General features: G+C 43.8%; 1 protein-coding gene across 12 annotated transcripts in view; it reads right to left on the reverse strand.

The window, feature by feature from the left end:
• The window catches only part of NFIA (nuclear factor I A), a 231,809-nt gene that overhangs the window by 14,234 nt on the left and 191,219 nt on the right, over positions 1 to 26,356 (reverse strand). For 7 of the 12 annotated variants that reach the window (XM_048946073.1, XM_048946072.1, XM_048946063.1 and 4 more), the window contains 3 exons: positions 18,423 to 18,601; positions 15,705 to 15,870; positions 8,587 to 8,678 (listed from right to left, as the gene is read on the reverse strand). In XM_048946073.1, coding sequence (XP_048802030.1) covers positions 8,587 to 8,678; positions 15,705 to 15,870; positions 18,423 to 18,601 — 437 coding nt within the window. The remainder of the gene's footprint in view (positions 1 to 8,586; positions 8,679 to 15,704; positions 15,871 to 18,422; positions 18,602 to 26,356) is intronic. The other 5 variants (XM_048946071.1, XM_048946066.1, XM_048946062.1 and 2 more) reach the window with 2 other exon arrangements.

Raw genomic sequence — 26,356 nt, forward strand, 5'->3', positions numbered from 1 at the left:
TTGTAACAATTACTGTAGTAGCCACTCTGACAGAGTCAATAAATCGATCTGGGACCTGATGCAGCAGCGAGGCAGACTAATCCAATACAGCATTATCTGCAATGGAGGTTGGGGTGGGTGGGGGCGGCAGGAAACCAGCTACGTCAAGTAAAAGTGGTAAGAGTACACAGCTATCATCTGGCCTTATACGCCTAGCTTTGATTTGTGTGCGTGTGCGTGCACGCATCTGCAAAGGCTTGCGACTCTGCGGGAGGAAAATGCTCTACCCACGCTGCAAGTCCCAAGTCCCTGCAGTCTGCAGTCGGCCCAGGGCTGTGTGGCTCTGTGAGGACCAGCGCCCTGTTGGACACTGTGGCCGATGGCACAGTCCCAAAGTGTGCAACCTGCTCAGGGCTGAGCATCCATGAGCCTGAACGATCTGGTGACTGCCTCCTGCCCCCCACAGAGGTCAGTACTGGCTCCCTCCTCCGAATGCAACCTGTGCCACGGCCACTTGCCCACCGACAAACAAATCTGGGAGCCCTTTCCCACGTACTGATAGGAACTGTCACTTTTTGTCAGGCTAAATGGCCACTGGGGTCTGGTATTGTGTCTCTGACAGCGGCTGCACTCCTCTTCCGAGGAAGATGCAAGAATCCCTGTAGAGGAGATGGACCAAAACGATTTGGCCAGAAGGGAAGCTTCTTCCCACCCTGTGCAGTAAGTGGTAGGCCTTGTAAATCCATGCTAGTGGGGAATATGAGACCGAAAAAAAGAAAAGACAGTTTCCTGCTGAATGGAAAAAAGAAAACTGTTTTTTGGCAGAAGTTCTTCAAGAAGGAGAACATAGGCCATTGTTATTAAGAAGACTTTTCAATGAAAACGCAGAAAATCATTGCCTTTTAGAGTAATTGTTTAGCTAAAGAAAGGTTACACAGCTTGTAGAGAATTTAGGAAGAAATTAAATCTCTCCAGCTCATTCATCATATTTCTGCATTTGCCAACTCTTCCCACCAGGCCCACACTTACTTCTTCTCTCTCTTCTCCCCTACTGTGGAACATAAGCAATGGCCATAAAACCCACAGAAAGGGTGCCTTACACACAGGCTTCCTGTTTATTGTAAGGAGAGGAAAAATGCAGTAAGTTTAATTGCTTAGTTTGGGAAATTTGTCTGTGTCCATTGTAAATAATTGCATGTTATATCTATTGGAAATAGGATGCTTAGTGCTAGTTTGCCCCCCCAACCCCCTGCAAAAAAAAAAAAATAAATAAAAAAATAAAAAAAATCTGAACTGCTCACTGGAGCCTATGAGGAGGAGGGAGAAAAAGCACAGGAAGAAGGATCTCCCCTGCTGAGGAGCAACCCAGGCATTTCTGGACTGATTTGGCTCCAGCCCACTTTGAAGATAAGGCCACACGATGGGGCTGGGAAGTCTTCTATGAACCTTTACCTTTATAGTGCAACATGTGCTTTCTTCTTGAGGCATACTGTTCTCTGCTGCTTTTTAAGAACTGATTTGAGAGTGAAATTTCATACTGCCCCTCGGCACGAAAGCTCAATTAAATGGGCTTTGTGCACTGAGCTGAACAGACAGTGAAGGGAATGGGAGTTAGGGAGTGCCCCTGATTTCTGGTCACCTTTGTATCCCCTCTCTGTGGAGCATACTCTGAACTTCATTAGCAGCTGTGATCAGAGCGGCACGTTCACACTCGTGCAGCACTGGGGACTGGTGGCTGCCGAGCTATTATGTGAGCAGGGCACATCAAGAGCACCATGACTGCATGCGGGCTCTTTGCTCCCATCATGGTGAAACCATCTCAATTTTAACTCAGGAAAGGGTTCGGCCCACATTTCCTTGACTAATTTCCACAAAAGCAAGTTTAATATGGCTAAACACAAAGAAAAGGAAGAATCTGAAATCTTTTGGCCTGCCAGGGTCTGAGACCTGCTCGTGCTTGGCAGAGATTGACACTGCTTTAGCTGTGCACGCTCTCTGCAGACCTATGTTGTCTTTTTAAAGCCATTTCCAGGCAACCCTCGAGGTCAGGCCTGTACAGCTGCTTGCTGGGTACAAGGTGAAAGGCAGCCCTGACAATCAGCAGCTTGGTGCCAATGGTTGTGCAGCAGGATACTTTTTGCATCGTAACTTTCAGAGGTCAGGGTAGGGCTCAAGCCTGTAAGAACCCATCCTCCTTTAATGCCCTTCAGCCCAAGCACTTAGTGTAAATGAAGTGCTCACACATACAACTTCCTCGTATCACACCCTCCGATGTTCATTACAATGGCTCTGGCTGACCTCCAGTTTGGATCTCTCATTTTATATGTATTTATATGTAGGAAAGCAGACCCCAGGGCACGGGGCCCACACATGCCCACAAGCAATCCAAAACTCATGGCATTTTAGACACTGCGGCTCTGCTGGGAGCCTCAGAGGAGGGCAGCTCCCACATCCCATTGCCCCCGTGGAAAGTCTAGAGACCTTTGCTAGCTTTGGGAGGGCAGAGACCCTTCCAACTTCAGCAGCTCTGGAAAGAAGCAGTTGCACACACCACAAATGTCTTTGGATCTGTTCCTTAAAATTTCTATTCTTTACCCAGGACAGAAGTTATTCCTACACTCAAATCATGTTCTGAAACTGCCACTATGTTTGCTGCTATAGGCCAAGGGGTAGTCAGGCCCCTGCTAAAAACTGCTCTGCAGTTTAAGTTTCTTCCAAAGAAAGCCCCACGTGCTCACCTAGCGAGGTTACCTGATGGAATAAGTGGTTTCAGTGGGCTGAACTGATTAAAAAACAAGGACTTTCAAATTAATATTCTTCATCCTTATTCATGCTCAAACACAAGTGGTGCATTCAGCCCTTGGGATAAGCACTCCTGTCCACCAACAGCCACCTGAGCAACAAGTAGTGCCGGCCTCGCTTATAAATAGTCCTGATCAGAACCCCCAAAATAAAAGGCCTGATCTTGTTCCTGCAGCCTCTCATGTTCTCTGCACGTCCCCTGCAATGTGCAAACCACTCGCACCCCCCAAACACAAGCTGCTTGCAGCAGCGAGCTGGTGGTCAGCTGTTAGTGCACAGCAGGGACAGCACAGACTCCTGACCTTGCCCTTCCTGCCCGCGGGCCAGCAGGTGCTACGTGTCTGAGTGAGCAATACCAGGCTGGGGAAATGGGAGACACAGGGGGGTGCGGAGGCAGAAAGGACAGGCAGCTTGTGGTGCTCATTAATAAAGCCCATCAACGTGGGGCTGGCAGCTCGGCATCCTTTTCTGGCAGCGCAAAGGGCAGGGCACCGTGGCAGAGGTTCAGTGAGAAGCAAAAAAGGAAAATCCCCATGAAGCAAGGCAATGTTTCATCTGTCGAAAGGAAAATGTGTGCACTGGTTTCTTTCTTCCATAGGGTGGCAATGGAACCTGGGCACAGAACAGCTGTGTGGTTTCAGCCGCAGGAGCGATCGCTCTGGATGAGCTGCATTAGCTCCCTGCTCAAGGTGCTGACTTTGATCTATGGATCCCAAACAGCCATTTGGTTTCGGCCCTTCTACCTGTGGGACCGCCTCCCAGCCTCCCCCCTGTGCCCCGCAATGAGGGGCATCACCTGCAATGCATTCCTCCAAATTAAGTGTCTGGGCAGCCAGGCTGGCTGTTATCACAGAAGGACCATCTACTCTGGAATTTGCCTCCCTCCCTCCCTCGCCTGACAGAGCTCACATCTGCTAACCTACAGGACACAGCAGAAAGCTCTTTTTTTTTTTCTTTCTTTTTCTTTTCCAAGTGCCCTTTGTTTTAAAGTGCTGCCAGTGGAACACTGCAGGTTGCAGTTTGTTTTCTGAAGGGATTGTGGAGAGGGAGAACAGTCTTTCCCTTGTCTCTGCAAAAGAAAGTAACCGTGCAATTAGAGTTTGATATGCATCTGAAGCATACGGCCTTTTTCTAGAGAAAAAGCTCAGAAGAAGACCACTGTCTAATTAAGGAAACATGGAGAGCAGGAGCAGCTCTAGAGGAGTTAGCCATTTCCTTTGACTGTCAACGCAGTATCCCTTTTGCTGCCCTGCAGTGATTTACCCCTAACTTCATATAGGGCATTACTCTTCATAGATGGGCTTTTTCTACCTTTTTAAGGCCAAAGCAAGGCTGTGCTTCTGAGCTTGCTGCTCTTCATACTGGTTGTTATCCTGAAGAGCTGAGCTTTTTTTTCTCCTTTTATTTCTTATACTTTATCATGGTGCTAAGTAAAGTTATGGATCTATTAGAAAGGATTAGTTCTGTCCATAGCACTGCTGTAGTGAGGTGGTTCTGGGCCCCGTGGTGGAAGGATGAACAGATCGTTCATTGGCTGAGTTGTCTGTAACTTTTGGGTCCTGCAAAAGCAGAACTAGGGAGAATTGCTATTTCTGTTCATTCTGAAAACTTGTATCCTTTCCTAGAGAAAGGGATAGGAATAAATATTTGCTTTTTGTGCTTAGCTACATTTCAGAAGCCAACTGGGATGAATCTGATATAAAGTATGTTTACATTTGAAAGGGTTTTTCCTGAAGCAGCGGGTCAGGGGGGTATATGGTGCATTTTCTCTCTTAAGCAGAGAAGAAAACCATTCACTTTCTCACAGGTGGTAAAACAGCTGATCCTCTGCTTCAGTGGCTGCAGTGAGAGGTGGTCAGTGCTCCATGCATCCCCATAGCCTCACCCTGTAGGCAAGCAGACTCCTGGCAGGTAGGAGCAATAGATGGGGTAGGCGGATGCTGCTCAGGAGGTGGTGTTAGCATCCCACGTGCAATGAGTGCAATTCCCAGGAAGACGTTGGGTAAGGAGGTGGCGAGCAGGGCTCAGCCTAGTAAACAGTGTTTAGAGGAAGTGGAGCTGCAGTGCACGGGGTACTTATGATCCCTAAAGGAATTTTGTACTACAGAGCAAAGTGAGAGCGTTAGAGATGGACCCGCAGTGCTGAGAGCAGGGTGAGACACCACGAGCTCTGGTCACTGCTAGCTTGGTGCTTCCAGCTGTGCAAGCTCTGAGCGCATACCCTGGGTTTCACAAGTACTTTTATCACTAGGCTAGGGGAAAAAAAAATACCAGCAAACCTACTCAGAGCCCTTTATTCTGTTGCTATTGATAGGCCAGTCCCTAATTAATGTGATGGTACTTTCCCATTCCCCTACCACTCTCCTTATTACATGCCCTTGGCAACATGAGAGGCGTATCTATTACTTAGTCATGAGGCACCCAGACCAGCTTGCTTTTGAAACTAAAGACTGTGTACCCCAGGCATACTGTATTTCTGATTTGCATATGGAAAAGGTAGTTAAAAAGCTGATGCCCCCATATTGCTTGCAAGTCAAGTAGCAAAAGTAAATGATTTATCAAGCAAAGGTTACAACACCTGTGCCTTTTTGTCAACAGACACAGAGGATGCCAAGTCAAGTGTTTCTTCTAATAGCTCAAACAGAAATTCAGATTCAAATAACCCCCCCGATAGGACAATTACGTGGGGAGCCACCACAGTGACAGAGAGACGGATGGAGGAAGCAGAGGCAGCATCTGCAAAAGCAAACTGACGGAGAAGTGTGTAAGTGGCTGAAACCAGGCCTGCCCAGCAGCCCTTCTGGGGCTGTGGTGACTGAATCACGACTGACTTAAATCAGTTTCACTCCTGCTCTCTTCTGCACAGAGCTGTAGACTGACTACAACCTTTGTTGATACAGGAATACAGCCTTTCTCTGAGTAAAATATTATATAAATTGTAAAACATTCCTTTAAGGGATCATATTTGACGCAATCTGACATAAATTAGAACACGCTGCTAATGGAAATGTCTACTGCTAATTTTTATAATGCCCATTAAGAAAGGCATGTACTGTTTTTGGTTGTTTAAAAACAGCACAGGACAGAATGATCCTTGCTCAAATCCAGCCACAGCGTTGTACATTTGTCTGCGATTTTATTCCAATGTTCTGTGAAAGCCCTTGAATGCCCATGTATGGGAAATGCGACTTCTGCAGAACGGCACTGTCACATCCCTGTGCACAGACCCACTTTTGCAGCACTTTAAGTCTAATAACTGTGATGTATAACCATTGCCTATAGTCGAATGACCCGCCAGTGGGAAGAGAAAATCAAAGCAACCAAAACGCTGATCATAATGTCTCCTTCTACCTTGTAGCTGGACTGTAATCCTCCCCCCCCCCCAACAAAAAAGAAAAGAATTCAGATATGGTCTTTGTTGTAACAGCAATAAAAAGTTGTTTAACCCTTACGTTGAAGCCTGACTTCTAGAAGCTGTGAGTGCTTGCTGCTTCCCCTTGTTGAAGGGAGCTGTGTGGCCTGATGGTTAGCGGTCCTCAGGACCCGTATTTTAACCCCAGTCTGAATGTACTATAAAAACCCTGATGGAAAGCAGCCACCCCAGCTGCTTTTAATAACACAGCCCTATTTGTTTTTATATTTTCATTTTGAAAGTATCCTAAGTGATCCTCCTCATTTATACACTAACGTCCTGCAAAAACTATTACAAAAGGACGTCTTTGTTTAGAGGAACTCTAGGTAAATCCCCAATCGTTGCAGCCAGTATTTTTACCTCACTCTTCTGATTTAAAATGCGGTCAACTTCAGAGTTATTTCATGAATAAGTAGTGAGTTTTACTCCCTGATAAATTATATATTTAGTACCAAGTGGGTTGCGGTGGTGCAGCGATGTATAGAAGCACAGAGATGCGGCGGGAGCCGGAGCCTGGGAGTCAGTCTCTTCCCCACTGCAGCATGTTTGACTTTAATTGAAAGCCATGCTCCAGTATTGTTTTTCATATTGCAGCACTGTTATTCACTATGCTGCATTATGGAGAGGCAGCTAAAGTAAGGCTAGAGCACTTAAAATGATTCAAGTCATAAATAAGGAGGAGAAGAGTTTACAGTCAACAAACTTCTCTGGGAAGCCGCTGCTGCAGGATGCAAGGAAGTTTAAAATATTTTTGGAGACTTCATGCTGTTGTGTCCTACTCCACGATCAATTTACCAACTAGTTGTTTTTCAAGTCCTCTGGAAAAGGTAACGTGCCATTCTCCAAAGGGTTTCAAGTTTCCTGAGCTATGGAGGGAAAGACCAAATGCTTAAGGACTTTAGCAGCGTACCTAACCATTCCTGCTTCCTGCCTGCAGTGTATTTCTGTGTATTCCAGTTGTCCCCAGGACTGGAGAAATACGATTTAAACGTGAAGGCACACGAAAACTCATCACGTAAATGAACCGAACAAAGGAAGAGGCCTGAAACTGGGCTGCAGGCTGTGTTTTGTTAACGCGTGAACAAAAATCAGAACCTGATGGGTTAAAGCCCCGCTCTGCACTGCCGGTGTACTTTCTTTGACCCTATTTAATGCAGAGAAGGTTGGAGATCCAATGTAGTTTAACCTGCGCTGTCGACAGAGCTATAAACTAAAGCCCCTAACAAATTGTACACAAAGAACAGATAGCAAGAAAACACGTTGTGTTGGTGGCTGCGTGGCTGCAGCCCTGCAAACTGAACACCCTGGGTACTGAGTGCCCTGTGCTGCATTGGGAGCGTAGGTGCTGCCGTCACAACAAGGAGGGCTGCGGGTTGTGACAGCCATGAATCTGCACGCTGATGAGACAGATGGACAGAGATGACTGGAAACAACTTACAAGAGCCAAAAAGTAGTACTCCACAGTTTGCTGGTCCCCAAATTAATTGCTTATTAATTAGCACCGCCACCTCAACACAAATATTCCTGATGCTCGCCTTTGGAAGAATTGTAGCACAGTTAAGCAACCACTTCAAGCTACAAACTGCAGTTGTCCTAAAACACTGCTTCTACTCACTTTTTTATACCTTCTCCCCCACGATAACATGATATTAAGCATTGCCTTAATTTTTTCAACATCTGGCTCAAATTAGCTGCTAACAAAACTGCCAACAACTATTTTCTTAATCGACCCTGGGAATTTGATACAGCTTGGAAAAAGCACATTTAAACCTTGTCCTTCTCCTAAAGAAACACAAATGTTTACTTGAGCTTCTGATTCGACCGTAGCAGGTCTATGAATTCAGCTAACCCAGCTTTATAGGCCTGCCTCCACCGGACTGTTTTCTCTTTGTGTAAGGAAACAGATGTGCTTGCAATTACAGAACCGCCTGCTCGCTCAAACCCCCGTGCAAATGCCCAGCCAGGAATTTGAGGCTATTTTTTCTGAATGTGGAAGTCTTTGGCAAAGACTCCCACTGGGTTCAGGAGGGGACTGAGGTGCACGGTTACCTGACGGCTCTCTCTCAGCTCCTTTGGAATTGCAATTAAATGCACTGTCTAGGGAACAGCTCGGAGTCAAAGTCTGAAAACTCAGTCCTAGAGGAACAAAATGTGCACTAGCAGCAATATCTTAGAAAGCGAGAGAGATCTTTCCAGTCACAAAAGCAGCGTTATTGCTACGTAAGCCCAAAAAAACACAACAGACAAACAAACTGCAAGTGACATTTCACTGTAGTTACTGAGACCATGTGGGTGAAGTGACAGCGGCAATGCGGCTGGCTCCGCGGGGACACGTTAGAGGACACTGAAGAAGAAGAGGCTGCAGGCATACAGAGAAGTTGAAAGCGGCCCACCTGAGTCTGTTGAGGGATATTTACAAAGCTTGGATCCCGTGGTCCAACACTGACGAATCGGTTTGCGGGGGAGGTGCTGGGTGTCGAGTAGGCTGTGAAGGGAAGGGACACATGCGTTGAGGAAGCGGCACTAGATTGCACACGAACAACACCAAAACACACCATCTCAGAGCCACCTAAGCAGATGTTTAACATAGAAATGTGCAAACGTTTTAGAGAGCGAGAGTTTGGTTTTAGACACTGGCAAGGCTCGGCCCTAATGACGGGGGCCATGTGAGAGCTGGGCCAGGGCTCCTTGCAGTAACAGGGCAGCGCTGTGGTGCTGGGAGAGGTGCAGTGGGAGCCTGGGGGTGGTCCTGGCATAGCACATGCATCCCTGCTCTCACTTTGCTACGTGGGGTCTTTCACAGAGGTTGCAAAGCAGTGAATTTACTGAAGTGCTCACTAATTATTTCGTGCTAATCCAGCATTCTCTCTCGATACAAAGTTTTGGTTTCCATACTGCTGTGGTCTGCACTCTCTAAAATGTTCACTTGATGTGTTTGACAAACTAGGAAGATCCTTTCGGTAAAAAATTAATGGGTTGCAGTTTCACTGGGTGGTAAGTGCAATCAGTCTGAAGGCTGAAGCTGCCTTTAAAAACTGGAATGGCTCCCATAAATGTAAAGCTATTAAATGCAATGCAAGCCAAGAGCCCAGATTACTTCCAAACTTGAAGTACTTTAATGACTTTGTTGTTGCATTATATTCTCCACTGCAACCATCCACCAATGCCACGTACTTCCAAATTCAAAAGCTTTCAATGCATTTCAGTCTCCCTCTCATTTGAGAATCCCCCATGCAATCTTCTCCTCTGTTCAGTATTTGCATGTTCAGATCTAAATTGAAATAACCTAAATAGACCCCTTAATACCAACAGCGATTCCATCTATTTTAAATATATTTATGGGAATGCATTCTGCTGAATAAAATCCCCAGACAATCTAACTATCCAATGAAGAGGGAAAAAAAACAATGTCTAAAGGAAAGTTTTGTGCCAAATTCCAGTCAGGCTAAACATAATGTTCAGGCCTCAACACTACAGAAAGATGCAGTGAGTTAAGAGTCGGGGAAGACACTGAGCTGTCTGTGCAGACAAAGCCTGTTGCCTTTCTTACAGCAAAATGTTCGGCGAGGACTCATTGCGTTGGAGAAGTCTCTGGTTCGAGGCTGAACCAACCCAACAGTCCACATCATCCACTGCCCTCTCTAACAGAGATCAGAAGCAGATGCACAGGTTCTGATAAGAGCCACATCATTTACTTCCCCAAATTCTTTACCACCCTCTGATTACTTTCAGCTGAAGGACAGCCCTGTACTCCACTGCCTGCGGGGGATTTCCCACTGGTGAAAGTGCAGGCTGCCCACGCAAACTCCTGGCATCCCACAGATCCCTTTGGTGAGGGGTTCCCAAGTCTCCAGGAATGCAGAACCCTTCCCTTGGCTCTCTACCTGAATCTCACAAACATTTCCGGATGCCTTCTTCTTCTCACAATTAAATGAGACAGCAGAAGGCACCCGAAGTCACCCAGGAACTGCACAGCCTCATTTCTTACTGATCTGAAGGGAGATAAGGCACTCTTGTCTTCCAGCAATGAATTTTCCCAGTTGTTTCTGGTGAGAGGAGCTTTAACTTCAGAACAGCTAACACTTTGCTATCCCTCACAGAAATCATGCAAGGACCACCTTTTCCTCTCACAGATTTAAAGGAGTTTTTAAGTGCAATAGTTCATTTTTCCAAAATGATTTTACAAGTTGCACGTTGGAGCATCAACAACTACACTGGTTGTTATCCCTGTCTGCAAACCAATGAAGAAGTGAACCGAGTCCATTTGGTGAGTTGTTCTTGCCTTTCTGCAGTGTTAATTTGCTTAATAAATTTAAAGAAGCCAAAAGTTTGAAAGAATTCATCTCTGTTGCTGGTGCCACATATAAAGATTTTTCTGCACTGTTTTAAAGTTTGGTTTGTTTGTTTTTTTAATGTAAGTACTGAGCCCTGTGTCATGCAAGAACAAAAATTCCTTTCACAGTGGGGAAATCAGAAATCAGCCATATGCTGTTTGGTTCCTCTGGTGTACTTCCAGGGAAGCCAAAAGAATGGAGAGGCCATTCAATCCGTCAGAGCAGGTATGTCCCCACTCAGCAGGGAAGGAACTCAAGACCTTGTTTAGAGTTCCCTGTTGGCAGATACTTATGCCAACTGTGATATTTGGTAGAAAATCAATGGGAAACCATCAGAACGCTGTCTTAAACATCTTCTGCATGCAAACAGGTCCCAAAGCTTTTAAATACAAAGTTCCATCAAGCTTTTCTGGGTGAATTACTTCGTACACCTTTCTTCCATAACGCTTCAAACTATGTTTAACTTCTCGAAAATATTCGGATGTCAGCGTGGTATTTCCTTAAGGGCACATAACTGCAGTGCTAGAGCCAAGAAGCAGAGCATTGGCACTATGGGGAACACACATGCTTTGCACTGGGCTCTCCCAGGCTGCTGGACCCACTTCACTGCAAAATGTCCTGAGATGCTGGAGGATTTAACTGGTCATTTTGGCTCAGAATGTTACATTGACAAGGAATGATTCTTAGCAGTGACTTCTGTTACAGCACAGGGAACTGGTCAGAAAAGGGAGCAGCACCCAGTATTGCTGAGACAGTCTTCTTGCCATTTCTTAGAGTCCTGGTGTGTATACCCCCGTTTGACATGGAGGTGGGATTCCTGAAAGTCCTGCTCCTCCTGATCTCAGTATTCAGCCCTGAGATTAACCACTCTCAATGGTTTATGCTTAGTTATACTGTTCTGTGGTACGCCCAGATACCCTAGCCCTGTCGTGGGATCTTTACGCTCCTTTTTACGAAAGGGAAAAGCCACAGCAAGGAAAGGAACAGAAGCCAGGTCTCTGAGGCAGATCTCCTGATCTCTATCAGCTTCGCTCTGTGGGAATTGCACAAACCTGGGCAGTTTACAGTAGCCCACAGGTAGCCCGCTGGGCTTGAGTAGGAACATCTTCCTGCCCAGCCTAGTCTTCCTGCTACTAGAATTCACTGAGGGTTGTTTGCAACATCATAGCCCAGAGCCAAGGAAATGAATGTGATGCCACAAATTTGCTATGATGCTTCACTTCAGGAACAAGGAAAACAGGAGCTGGCAGGGAAAGAACATTTGCTCACACAGACAGCTTTGATATTTAGCCAAAATGGCAAGAAATTGTATGAAAGACAAGACAAACAAACAGTTTTGGGAATGTCATGTATTTTGAAATTGTCGGCAGTAGCTGAATGCTAATTCAAAATATACTTTCCTGAAATCATTTCTATGAAGTATGAATGTATTTTGTTTATCAATTCTGGATTGAAAAGAAAAACTTTTGGTTGATAATCTGGATGAGCAATAATCTAGTGAACCACTATGTCTGTCTTTCACAGACCAAGTCAACAGGTGATAGGAAAAGCTGTACTCTTCGCAGAGGACCGGGAGCCAGTTTTGCAGTTGTGGAGTTGTAGTGAGAGAATTAACTGGAGGAACACGGTGCAATACAGCAATTCCTACCACAATGCACTCTGCAGCTGAGTATCTTAGAGGGAACTGCACATGCTAACAAATTAAGTGATACAGTCATCACCCTCTTTTTTATGGATGGGGAAAAGAGCGAACAGAAAGCTGAAACGGCTTGCCCAGGGGGGGCTCAGTCAATGCACAGCAGAGAAGGGGAGAGAAATCCAATCTGATTATGAATCCAGTACTACAGCCACCAGATCATTCTTCTCATCCTGACACAAATGCTGTTTAACACGAAAACTCCTTTGTGCTAAGGGACATTATCTGATAACAATCTTGCCCAACAAGGGAAAATAGCAAAGTTTTTCCGCATGCAGAATTGTGAACCTCAGAAAATGACATTTGGTTAAAAAAATGCTCTTAGCGATGATGGTGCACAGGATGGCAATATCTTAAGACTCCAAATGGGAATGAGGGCCACAGATTCTAACGCACAGATTCACTTATGATAGCAATAGAGCCCAACTGGCATGTAGTAAGTGGTGCTTTCTTTGGGCAATGAGATATCAAGCCCAGAAAATCGTCTGGCTTGAGAAAATATTGTTTTGTGTTTGTTATGGGATACCAACAAAAGATCAGATCTGAAATAAGATTGTAATTCTGGGGCTGTGTCTGATATTAAGGATGTGTTCTATTGGGATGGCTTTTTATGGAGGACAAACGAATCCTCCTAAACCTCGTGAAACCCATCTCCGTTGTGTCATCTCGCTGAGGAAAATGCTGGCTTTCCAAAGGGACGGGATGTGCAGCTGAAGTGTTCAACTCCCAGAGCACGCCTGGCCACCCAGTAGCGGCAAATCCCCAGTGTGCATCTCCAGGGGCTCTTCCTTCCTCGGACAGTGCTAATGTTCGTGTTTCGGTTAATGTTACAGCTGGAGAGTTTCACTGTTGCTCCGAGAATCATTAACCACCTTGTTGTGATTTTTAGCTCTCATTCCCGGGAGGCCATGCTGTATTGAACAGCTGCTCCTGGCTCCTGCACCCCTCAGGAGGGCCATATTCCAATTTTTGGTAGGGCCATAACTGTATTTTGTTTCTGCAGAGGGCTTTTTTTGCTAGACCAAAAAAGGGAAGGAGAATGGAGCAAATGCCAACCCTTTTCACTCCATTTCCTTGGGTGGTGGTGGCGGGGGGTGCTTCATTCTCCTCCACACAGCTAAGGAGAGAGTCTGGCCAAAATCTAACATCACTCCTCTCTTTGTTGCATAAGTGACTTTCCAATATCCTAGAGCTCTGCAGGGCAGTCAGCCATAACCCACAGACACTCCCGAACCGGTGCGCTCGAGCAGCCCGTCACCATGGAAAACACCTTTTTGTGCAGCTTTTATGAAACTCTGGTGAATCTGCACTTGCTGTTTGTAGGCTAATATTTAGTTAAGAAAAAATAAACACCAGCATAAATGGAGAGTTGGTACTGATTGACACACTGAATGATGTCCAGTGGGCCCTTACTGAAAGGCTAGGCACTTCGCATTGTCCTTCTCTTTATGTAGCCAGCCACTTCCACTGGCTTTAGTATGTATGCAATGGGTTTTTTTTTCCTTAAAAAGCATTTCCTACAGTCTACTTTTCTGTAAAACTTGTCCCTAAATTAAATTATATGCTTCTTTACAACTCAATTCACTATTATCCAAAACCCTTGTTTCTTACCAGAAGGAAGATGCATGCCTGACTATGTACAGAGCTATATGTTTAGATATCAGCGTAGCTAATTAACAAACAGTAATTATTTTCCTAATCCTTTGTTTAAATACCATTAACTAGCCACTCTTGAGAAAACCTCCATTCCCAATTAATGCGGCAGCTGTCTGCTGAACACTGAGCCACAGTGACCAGCCTGAGCCGACACCAATGGCGGTGTTCTGCTAACTTCAGTGGACCAGTGCCAATTTTTATGCCAGCTGAGAATCAGGCCAACAGGCCTTTAGCTTGTTTACATGATCACAGTATCACAAAAAAATCGGTATTAAGGTTACTGCCGAAATGATGTTGGGATTTTTTTTTCCTTTTAGACACCACACACTGCCAGTAAACTGAGTCACAACTGTGATGACAAATATACATTGACCTACTTTCGTTTTTCCCAGTTCTGAAGACCAGGAAATTGTAAGGCATTGCTGACTCTATGAAGTGATAACATGACTAAACATTAACCTTTCAGATTCTGCTGCTGCATCTCAGTGACAGGCCTTAAAAGATGGTATCTCCCGTCAGAAAGCATCAAAACTTCCTGATAGCACAAGTGTTGGTCTAAGGTCAGAAAGAGGAGTGGAGGGGAGGGAATGAATCAACTGCTTGTTTCAATGAAAATTTGCTGATCAGTTCTAGAAGTCCTGATTCTAGAAGATCACATTCGCAATCTTACCAGACTGTCTCATACTAAAACCCATTTGATTTTCTGAGCAAGCTGGGGCATCTTGCTCAGTTTGCGGTTGCGTACTTTTGCAGAGCAGAAGGCAATGCAAAGCTCTGAGAACGACTGGGTTTATAAAACGCCCCACGGAACCTGAGCAAATCTCCTGAACAGGATAGAAAGGTTTGAAAGTTTCAGCTTCACACGTTCTGAATAGCGAATCCCTCTTTTTGCATCGAGCAGCAGTTGCATATAGCATTTAAATAATAAGCCTGAAAAGCACACAAAGGGATTTGCTCTTTCGATTAGATTGATTTTTGTTTGTGGATGTTATTTGGACACCCTTCACTGTGGAACAAGTCCCCTACAGTTGCCATTAAAGCATTGAAAGCTTCCCTTTTGTTTTTAAATGTCAGTTTGAGCATAGCTTCATTAAATCATTTCACAATTAACTCCCTGCACATCCAGACTTTTTTAAAACATCAAGCCCAGCTGAATTGCATTTGTTTCCCAGCAGAGTGAGTCCAAAGTGGTATCCTCAAGTGTGTATCCAGGAATTTGTATATTTGACTTGTGGCTACACAAAATACATATGGGAGCCGTGTGGGTGGTGGAGAGAGGATGAAAGCTTTCTCCCTGGGCCTAAGAAATACCATAGCTTGCCCAAAACGCAGGGCTCGGGAACCACGTCGTACGGGAAAGACGTCTGGGTTAGTCTAAGAAGACTTATTCCCAAAAGAACTATAAATGAACAGAACTCAAGAGTTGTTAGTTTAGACAGTATGTGTAAGCATTAATGCTTTCTGTGAGGCTGTCTGATTTCTGCGCAGCATCTAAGCTCTAAAGTCTGTTCTCGAGATACCAAACTGCCTCCTCGTATCTATAAGGTCCCAGCTTCGTGACCTAACTTTGCTACAGGCTTTGATTTCTCTTGCAGGTAGTTATGTGAAATGCCAACAAAATCAGAGACAAAACCACGACCTTCAGCTAACTCTCTTCTCACTGATAAAAAACAAGCTAAGAGTTTGGTCACTCATACAGAGAGCAGAGAGCTGCACTATGACCTCCGAGCTAGTCCAGTCCTCATCTCTGACCAGGAGATAGAGGACGACGGCAGCACGCTGTGTGCTGCTGTCAGCCCTTGCTTCCCGCTGCGTCTATACTTACTTGGAGAAGTGGGAGAGGTGGCCCCTCCTTCTGTTGATGTAGTTGGAGGTTTTGTGTCTGGCACTGGCAGAGGCACAGGCCTAGCCATTGGTGGCGGAGGTGGTGGTGGCAACATTGGGGTAGGAAGGAATGGATTGTGCACCTTGCCTTGGCTGCTACCATTGGGCTGCCGAAAAACAAGCAAACAGACAGAAATTATACTAAAAACCAGCTATTTGGAACCTCCAGTAATAACAGTCCAGTTTCAAACTATGTGCACTATATTTACAATTACTTTAGAAAAGAGGTGGCAAAGAGAGCTGTTTCTAATTCTCCATTGATTTCAAGGAACATTGTTTCAAGCCCTGTGAACCCTGCGAAACTACGGAAATTCTCACTGTTAAACACGTATCCTAGTAGCAACGGGCCTGAGGTGCTCTGGATTAAATCCTACCACTCTTTACCTTTCCTGCAGCCCCTCACTCATGCTTAGCAAGCGTTTCGGCAGTATTTTCAACCCCTTGCATGTCCCATATCTGTGCCTCTGCTACACCCTTAGGATATCAGTGCCTAGGACTCGAGTGTAAATTTCTTAAAGATATTGCTCATTAAAAGGAAAAATAAGCATTTCTGGTGGTCTTAAAAGTCACGCTGATATCTTATTACAGGAAAAATGAATGTGTGTGCACTGGAGCAACTGCACTCCCACATCCCTTCTGAGTTAGCGGTGGTGCAGCTCGCAGGTTAGTAGCCGTTACGATTCCAGGGAGAAACAGCTGAACTTAGAACTGCCTCATTCTGCACATTAGGAAAAATCCCTCTGTGTATTCAGGCTGCGATGTGGTCAGTCCCAGGCGGAATGGGCCTAGCCGTGTGAGTGCTGGCTTTCAATTAATCATCTGAAAAACCTGTCCGTACGTGAATGCTCTCTCAAGCATCACAAAACCAAGAAGAGGCCTTGGAAAAACAATGCCACCCTTCCCCCTTCCACATTGTGGCATTTACGTTTTAATACAGCCTGGACACTTGAAAACCATATGCAGAGAGATGCCAAATGCCGTCATAAAGAGAAAGTAGGACAGCCCGTGAATCAGGTGTTCCATTTTAGTGACAAAAACGAGATCACTTTCGACGGCACTCTGCAAATTGATCTCAGTGCAGTTCTTCTGGCTCTGAGCATTTGCTTTTCCGTCGATGATAAAAGCTCGGCTTTAAACAGATCCATATTCTAAGTACTGCTAAATAAAATAATATTTTAATTCCTGTTAGGGTTTCCATTAGCCTGAATTACTGGGGACAACACACTCATCCTGGCAAACACTTGGGACTTCATTTTCATTTCACCTGCTTTGGCACTGACAAAAAGCCTTAAAGTTGAGTAGGTGCAAATCACACCCGTGCTAGAGCAAAAATGGTTTAGGGCATAAATAAAACTCCAATTCATCCGCATTTTACTTAGCAGCACTCCTACTGACTTCAAAGACTGCAGTTCCCAGTGTTTGCACTAAGAAGCAATCCTTCAGGGATATTTATTTTTCCAACATCCAGTGCCATTAATAAACTAATATATTAGTGACATCTCTCAAACACTATCTTGTCTCACAATTAGGTCCCCTTATTTTGCCAGGAAGACCCCTGCTGTATGTCCATCGTGAGTGTGCTAACAGTTCATAATGCTGAATGGTTTGGGATAAATTAAGCAAATGAATACTCAAGGAAAAAGAAAAGCACTGTATTGATTTGTTGTCTAGACATAAATGTATCTGCTAACATATTGCAGACATTATTCAAAGCCAGTCCTGGCTGGAATAAGTAGAGTCGGTTTTTCTGCTAGGGAAAGGAAAGCACCGAGGACAATATAGCTTATTAAATAAGTGTAATAAATTAGATGCTAATAATTAAACTAATTCTCATTAACGCTTTCAATCCTATGTACGTAAGAAAGAAACAGTCATTTTGTCAGTTATTACTTCATTGGCTGGAAAAAGTTGCAGGCATTACACTTCATGAAATATTCAGAGCATTATTTTAGGTATGATTTACATAAAATTTATAAATTCTGTACTTGACCGGAATGCTATTTCAATAATAGAAAGATGATTCACTTTATTTGATTAAAAAAATGAAAATGGTTACTTGAAGCTTTGGAACTCTGCTTAATTTTTCATAGAGATAAGGGGAAAAGATAACTGCTTACAGAAATAACAAACCATAATAAACTGTACTTTTAACATCTTGAGTTCAAGTACTGGTCAACTTGATCTAAAGTGCTATAAGGCAGTATTTTTTTTTTTTTTTTAATGAACTTAGCTGATCTGAAACATCTGTTTCTCACCCTCCCTTTTCCTGCTCCTTCCCCCAGCTCGCTCTCCCCTGAACTTCAGAAATAATTAATAAAAATTATTCTGCCTTTATATTTTGTTAACCCTCGTTCCACTGGGGTTACAGTGCATGCAGCACAGCCATTTGTGGGGGGACCAGAAGGTCACTGTGTCGCTGCCTCCCCCGACACTTCAAGTTGAATTCACCACATTGCGGTCGAGAGGGTTTTGCTGCTCTGCTTTTTATTTTATTTTATCTTTTTACAATATTTTTTGCCACGGCAGCATTTGTTTTTCCTCCCAACGATAACTCAAGGTGTGCTCCTGTGAGCAACATGCTGTTAAAATCATCCCGTTAGCCCACGATTCATTTCACATAGGACAAACACTTCTGAAGAAATAAAAACGGCTTCCTTACATTTAGGAACCCCACCTGTCCAGCCTGCTGACCAGCGTCGGGGCAGACAAGTTGGACAAACTCTTTCAGAGTCTCCTGAGGATGATAGCGGATTGCTGGGTGTGAGAAGTATGGCCCAGGCTGTTGGATAATGGGTGATGTTGGAAAATGAAGAGTCGATGGTGTTGCATGTGGACTTGCTATAGGAAAGAAAACAAAGAAGTTATAGAGAGTTTTGCCTTTGGAAAAGAAAACAATTCAAATCTACTGTAGTCTTTTTTTTTTTTTAAGCCTTTTTCAAAACGGTACCGTACTGCTTACACATCTGATCTTCACAATTAATATATCAGACCACATTGTGTCCTACGCTCACTCCATCCAGACCCTGGGAGCAAACGCAGCCAGATGTTCTAAAGGATTTGCTGGGTTTTTAGTGGACGTGGAGAAAGAAATCAGCAGCCCTTTGTGAATGTGAAAACTGTTCATCACTTTAAGAGCAGCCCCAATCAATCAGGCAATAAAAAATGTATTTGGGAAATTAGGGTTGATTTAATTGGCATTTCATGTAACTTGGATTTGCACATAGGAATCCATTTGGTATTGTACCGTAAATGGTTGGTAATTTAAAGATGCTCTAACACTTCTTGTTGCTTTTTTTTCCATCTCGGTTTAGGAACATTTATTTTAAGTAATCTGTTTTCATCTAATGAACATGCACAAAGTGGCAAGATCATTTTGAAAATTACATTTACATTACTCCTGAATAATGTTAGGCTCAAATCTTCCACAAGCCTCCAGCCTGCACTCATGGATGAGGTTTAATTTGGTGAATTTATAGGCCAACGAGCCGGCCATGAAAAAGAGAGCTGAAAAACGTGCTGGAGTGAAGGTACAGAGTGTAATGCACGCGAGCCCATTGCCAATGACAGATTTTACCTCGGCCGATTCCAGCAGAGCTACAAGTGCAGCTGAAGGCAGACTTATGCTCTCCTACCTCATGTGGCAACCTCGTCCTTTGAGACAGACTGGGCTGCACCCTCGTTAGTCAACAGTGCTTGCCACTGCTCACCATCACCACGAGGCAGCGACGCTGCTGTTCACAGCACTGTGATTTTCCCTTTCCCCTATAAAATGGGAATTTGCTCTCTCTTTACAATGGCCAGCTGATGGGCTGAGCACAAGCTCCTCTGTAAATCACAGTTTATTTCTCACCCTGCAGTGATCACTGTATCCCTGTGCTCCCTTTGTGCTGTCCTGGTAGTCCTTCAGGGCTGTCCACGTGCATTTACTGCACTTGTTCACCACGCGTACCCCGTTAGATAAAGGCTGAGCAAGGCAGGCAATGTCCTACAGAAACTTGAGTGTTGGCTTTCTACTAAGTTAAATACACAAGGGGACAACAAAAGCCTTTGGCACTTTTGGAACAATTGCAGAGATGCAGGAAAGTTAACCAATCAAATACAGACAAGCAAACATCCGTTGCATGACAAATGTCATGAAAAAGCTTCACATGAATAAAAACTGAGATCTGCTTCTTAGTCTTGATCATCACCACTTTGATAACATGACACTTCACTGTAATTTTGTTCTTAGCTTGCTAAGCCATTAATAAAATCAGAGCCTTAAGATGTGTATAAAACACATCCTCAGAGACAGCAGCAAGGAATCCTACCGCTTTACCCTATAAGCTTTCATTAAGGGTTGGATGGGCAGCACTGCTAATCCCACCTTTTTACCCAACAAGAATGGTTGCCTCAACACCCATCAAAAAGAGCTGCACTTGTGTCTGTGTGCTGACATGGAATGGACACAAAGCTGGGGAATGCTCACAGCTATCCCATGGCCAAGGCCAACACCTGAGTGCCCAGCCTGCTCAATCTGTCTGCACTGCTGTGAGTCACTCTCTCTTCTTGTTTGCATGTTTTACAAACACAGTGAGTTATTTCTTACTCACTTCAAAACTAACAGGCTTTTTTCCCCAGTTTTATTATAGCATATCCAACAACTCTTTGGAAAAATAATCCAAATCCTCAAAGCTCCTAAAAGAGGAGATTTTAAGACCCAAAGCTTCTCTTGAGTATGCTCTTAAGACTAAAAGCAATGTGAAATTCACCTTGGTAAATGTGGTTGTCTGCCATCCAAGCTTGCTGTCCCAGACACAGCGAGAACCAAGCAGAAGGAATGGAACCAAAAGAACCATTCCACTCATCAGTTCAGACCTCTGCCTTCAGCCAGCACTCCCTGCAGCTCCATGATTCCACCCAAGGCCACTGAACTCCCTGACATCCACCCCAGGTGTAGCTGCTATAGTGGCACTTAAGTCATACTCATTTCACAGGTATGAATGCATCGTCACCTCCCGGCAGCAACATTCATTTCAGAGCTTGTCAAAATATTTTGCCTTGAGTATTTGTTCAGCAGAAGCTGGTGGGAAGCATTTTGATGACTACAACAGAATTTTTGTTAGCATACATTTCTGTCTGTTTGGTGTAAAACAATTTTTTTCTCTTCCCTTTTATCTCCATTCATATCTCCTCCCTTTCTTCTATGCCAAAGGAAAGATGAAGGATGTAGATAAATGTGAGAAGTGAAGGTTTGCATGGAAAACATCTAATTAAGTAACAAATACCTTGTGATGTTTTTCAATATTTATTAAAAGAAAAGAATCATCTTAGCATCTAGTTTGCCCATGCCATATGAAACTATTGCATAACTGCCCCGTGTACACATCTGAGAACAAATATGTTCCCTTTCATCTGCTGAGTGAAAAGGAGATAGAAATGCTGCTTCAGTCCAACAAGGAGTGAAAAATGGTACCCAGGGAACAAGACATTTTGAGACCACGCCGTATTTAATTTTTCCAAGGTTTGGTTCTGCAAATGATAATTTTGAAAGTGAAAATGTTCATAGACATGGAAGTAGTAGGTCTTAGCTGCCTTTGACCTCTGCAACATGTCAGTGTAGAAAACAAAGTAGAAACCATTTGTCAGTGGTCTTCCTGAAGACAGAGAGAAGCAAAAGGAATGCAGAAGTGACTGGCAATAATTCACAACAGTAAAGTCCTGCAAGAAGGAGAAAGTGGCTCCTCTCTCAAATTTTGGCCAGCTCTGCAGCCTCGAGGAGCTTCCTGCTGGTCCTAGAAAAGATTGGGATCAAACAGGGACCAAACAGGCACCAGTTCTCTGTCTGGGCCACATTTGGGTTCCTTTTCTCAGCACAGATGGATTGATTTAAGACACGATGGAATAAGGAACTCCAAAAGGTTTGGTTTTGCAGTCTCTGACTGGAAAATACCCAATTTCTCAAGCAGCAGTAGGAAGGGCTTGTTAAGCTTGTTAAGAGGAAGAATCTACTGCCATTGAATGGATCAGCAATGGAAGTGTGTCTGCCTTTAACTAGAGAGAGGGAATTGAATGCCAAAGGCCAAGAACTGCAGCTCGTATACAGACAACTAGATGATCTTATAGGTCGTTTCCAACCTTGTGATTCTATGAACTACTCTGATGGGTGGTTGTGGGCACTCACTGTGGTGTACAAAGCCAGCCTTTCCAGCAGGTGCCGAGGGCCATAACACAACCGTGTTTCCGAACACACAGATCCTCACAAACATTTTTAATCAACTCAATTGATTCGTTGTTATTTCCTCTAGTCCTCCTAAAGGTCATTTTAGTCACAATTCACATAAATGCTTGACGAAAATTCTGAAGTCACTCCATCTTCAAGCCATGACTAGAGTGATGTGAATTTTTCTGCATACAGGAAGGGGCTGTAGCTACTTATATGCTTCTGATGGGCAATTACAAGTCTCAATCAGTGACTGTAAATTCCTTGAGATCTTCAAATGGAAGATAAAACAGATCTTTGTCTATTATTTATTTACTTATTGACTTATTATTTATGTATCCCTAAGCAGCTCCACACTGCCAAACCGTATTTCTCTTGGCGTCTTTCAGCTTGTGACATTTATATTTTATTATTGACCTCACTAAATGACATAAAATATAAGTCCTACCACCTATGAAAATAAGCGTACTCCAGCTCGGAGCTTCACTTCTACCTACTGTAGGTATGGAGGAGTTGGACTATCTGGTGTTATTAAATCTGTTATTTGGGTGGGGAGGGGCTGGCGGCAGGAATTCTCCTTCCATCTCAAGGCAAGCATAAATATTTCAAAGCACACATGATTCTAATTCCATTGAAGCTCACTCGAAACATCCTGACTTTTTATTGCAAATGAGATGATAATGTATGGTGGCCTGCAACAGATATACCAGTATTTTAATACTACTGCTATTGGGCCAAGTAATTACGCAGTACAGCTGTTGCATACTATACTGGATTTTTGAGCATTTTATGAGTTTGTGGTGCCGCGCTGCATAAAATAAGAGGGTTTCTCAGCATCTTTCCCTGCAGCAGTCCCACTAAAGACCCATGGGATCCTTTCTCCCATGAGCACCGGCTGATGTGGCAAAGGGACTTTGTGGTCACACCTGCAGCGCTCGCACTTCTCCACCAGCGCTGTCTAACATATGGGAAAGACATACTGCTCCATTCACCTTCCATCTCCTCTTCCAAAAATCCCTGCCAAGCCCCTTCGCATCCAGATGATTAGGATGAAACTCCTTTTTTCATAAAGTCGTCTGAAGTCAATAAAGGGGTCGTTCTGTGTTGCCTTCTCCCAGCTGGGAAAAGACCCTGCACTCCTCACCTGTTCAAGGAATTAGAGGTCTGGGGATGCAATCCCACTGTCCCTTCAGTGGGCCAGCTTTGCTAGGGCGCAGTGAGGAGATACCTCCTGTGTAAAGTGATGGTTAAGTTTACTAACAGCTCATTAAAGATTGATCAGTCTTCCTAGAAATAGTAACATTATAATCATAATGAAACAGGATCGCTTCTATCAGCCTGTTTTTGAGCCCATCATAATTGGCTTCATTACAATTAAGAAAGTATTTTTTTTTTAAAGTCATTTCCCTGGAAATGTGATGGAACAGTTTGTTCTGCTAGATATTTCCACTTCAGGCTTCTAGGTTGCTTTAACTCCCTGCATGCTGCAAGCCTTCTGCTAGCATTTAAGTGATGCAAGTGCCAGTTCAAATTATGCAAGATGTATCCCACCCTTTGTACCCCAAAGGTACTTACTCTCAAAATTGACCATATTAGAGGACTAATTGGCTAAGCCACCATGCTGGCTGATGTGAAATGCTTCCAAGCACCATGAAACAGCTGTGTTTATCGGAAATATGAAGAGTGACTTTTTAATAAGGAGATCTGGCAATAATCCAAATTTGTTGAAAGGAACTTACACTTCTGTGTATAATACAATGCAAGAGGTGAAGAATGGAAGCCTAAAACAATAGCTTTAAGTCCAGGGATTTTTTGTGATTAAAGCAGTTACCCAAACAAGAAAAAAAAAATCATTAAGAAAGTTGGTCTGGGACTTGCAGAAGTTCTGAGAGAATTCATTACCTGCTTTTCAATCTCATTGGGAGCTGAGTCCCTGTAACTCCTTCAAAGCTTTCTGAAAGTCCCCATTTTTCTCACTGCCCATTAGAAATAGTCTTTAGGGTGATAAATGTAGAGCAGTCTTGCATTCAGGGTAGCAAGGACTTGTCTTCAACATGGAGCTGCTGAGGATAGAAGTGAGCAGAGCAGGACCAGCCCTGTGAGGGGGATTCAGATCGGTGGAAAACATGCGTTGCTTTGGTCCCCTAATGCAGCAAGAGGCACGCAGACGTAGCTGGAACATTCAAACTGTAATGGAAGTAGCTGGCTGGTGTGAGAAGACAAATAGCCTAAATGTGATGGATGGAAGGTCTGTCCCCGCCCATGGACGTCAAGAAGAAGGACTGAACTGCAGAGCGCTCATCTCTCAGCCCCTGAAGTCAAGTGCAGATGGTTGGCTGAAAAAACAGATCCACAGTGACTGCGAGTCGGGCCGCCTATCTGCCCCTTTTTGCTGCTTTGAAGACCAAATTGTGTAAGGCACCTGGACCCTTTGCTCAGGAAATTAGAGATTTTGCAGCAGCAAGTGGGAGGCAGAAGGACATTCTGCCCACAAGCTCCTAGCAAAAGGAGAACAAGTTTAAAGCTGTGTTTGGGCACAGGGCTTATTGGTGTACAAGCTGCTTTTGAAAACCTGTAGAGCTGAACTGAGTGCTGGGTTCAGATTCTGGCACAGGCAGGGGGCCACTTAACTTGGCTATTTTGAGCAGATTCTTTAAAAACATGTCAGCTTTCTCTTACTTTGGGGAGACCATAATGCTAAACACTGATCACACGGGTGGAGGAATAAAAATCATCTCTATCTAAAGCACTCATCCCTCCCAACATAAAAGGTAGAGGCAAAAAAAAAACTTATTTAACCTATTTGTGGAATTCCTATTTCACATCAAATACTGGCAACTTTTGCATATTATTATTGGTTTTAATGCATACAATGCGTTCACCTATATGAGATAAAAACTACAACTAGGAGAATGCATCATGTCTGTCTAATAATGAAATGCAGTTGATAAGTTTACAATAGAAATGTAAATTCTCTGAAAAACCACAACCTTTATGTGTGTGATGATATAATTCTGCTTTGATACTAAAAAGGGCATGGTAATGGAATCTGTGACTTTGGAGTGATATATTGCTGTTAAGTTAATAGGACTCCACATTCCCATTTCTAATATCAGTGTTTTTTCCCCCCTTTCATTCTGTAGATGGTAAGCTGATACTACATAAACATTGTTAAAGCTATAGTTCCACGCTACAGTAATTCACTTAACTTTAACATGATTTATGGTTCTGTCAATAGAGGAGGTTGAAAATCCAGAGCTCTCATGCTTAAACATGGGTTCCATATTTAAAGCAATAATGTGCTTTTTGTGTGTGTCTGAAGCTAAAAGAATTTAGCATAAAGCAGAGATAAAAATATTATAGTTCACTGCACTGTTTCAAGCATACAGTTTAACTTCACGGCTACATCAAAGAGGGCAAAGAATCTGAACGCCGAATTGGTAAAAGCATGGGTAACAGACTTTGGTCCTGCAGCACTTTATTTTATATTATTTTTTAGGGCTGCATGAAATCCTATTAGTATTTTTAACACTGCCCTTTTTTTTCTCTCTCTCTTTTTTTTTCTTCTTCTCATTCTTTTGCTCAGTTAGATCAGCTGCTTTTGTCAGGATGCGTTTAAATCTGGGTCCACTGTGTTAATCACCCCCCATTCTTCTTTCTGGCACTTACCCTCCAGGCTATTTGCCTCTTTAGGAGATTAAGCGACCAAGTCATCTTGTTGCTCTAACATGTCCTCACTGGAGCAACATATTAACACAATTCCTCTGCAAAAGAGCCCTCTTTAGAAGTTTGCTGCAGGGATGACAAATTAACCCAGCATGGTGTCCCACACATCTATCTCAGTACAAATTATTAGTGTAATAGAGCTTTTAGTTATGCATTTATCTAGTAATTATTGAACGGTTATACAAAACGAAGCTGAGCAATCATGGCCCTTTATGAGGCAATCTCAGTGGGTGGCCTTACAGTTAATTTAGGATAGGACTGTCTAAGCAGTTCACTCGCACACAAATTAGCTGAACAGCCTGCTCCTTTAAATATTTCCTATGTCACAGGCTAACTCTTTACAATACAACAAAGGTAGAGTTTTAATTACACGGTTCCTGACTTTTGTTTAGCTGAAGCTTTAACCATTTGCAAGCCTTCCTCCCAGTCCTCCCCTGCCTGGGATATGGCAGTGGATGGGAGATTGGGCAGGGCATCCAGTAATTACTAAGCCCTGACCTTGAGGCCATCTGTTAGGAAACTGCTTTTCTTTCAGATTGCTCTTGCTTCGAAGTGAGGGAATGGAGAGAATCAAAACCTACACCTACGTGCTCAGTTAAAGCCAGGTGAGCCCTCCCTGTATCCTGACACTAACCTAGAGTGTGACTTGGCAATGGGCTGGGTTA

Source organism: Lagopus muta, chromosome 5 (genome assembly GCF_023343835.1).
Source record: "Lagopus muta isolate bLagMut1 chromosome 5, bLagMut1 primary, whole genome shotgun sequence".
NCBI classification, from domain to species: Eukaryota; Metazoa; Chordata; class Aves; order Galliformes; family Phasianidae; genus Lagopus; species Lagopus muta.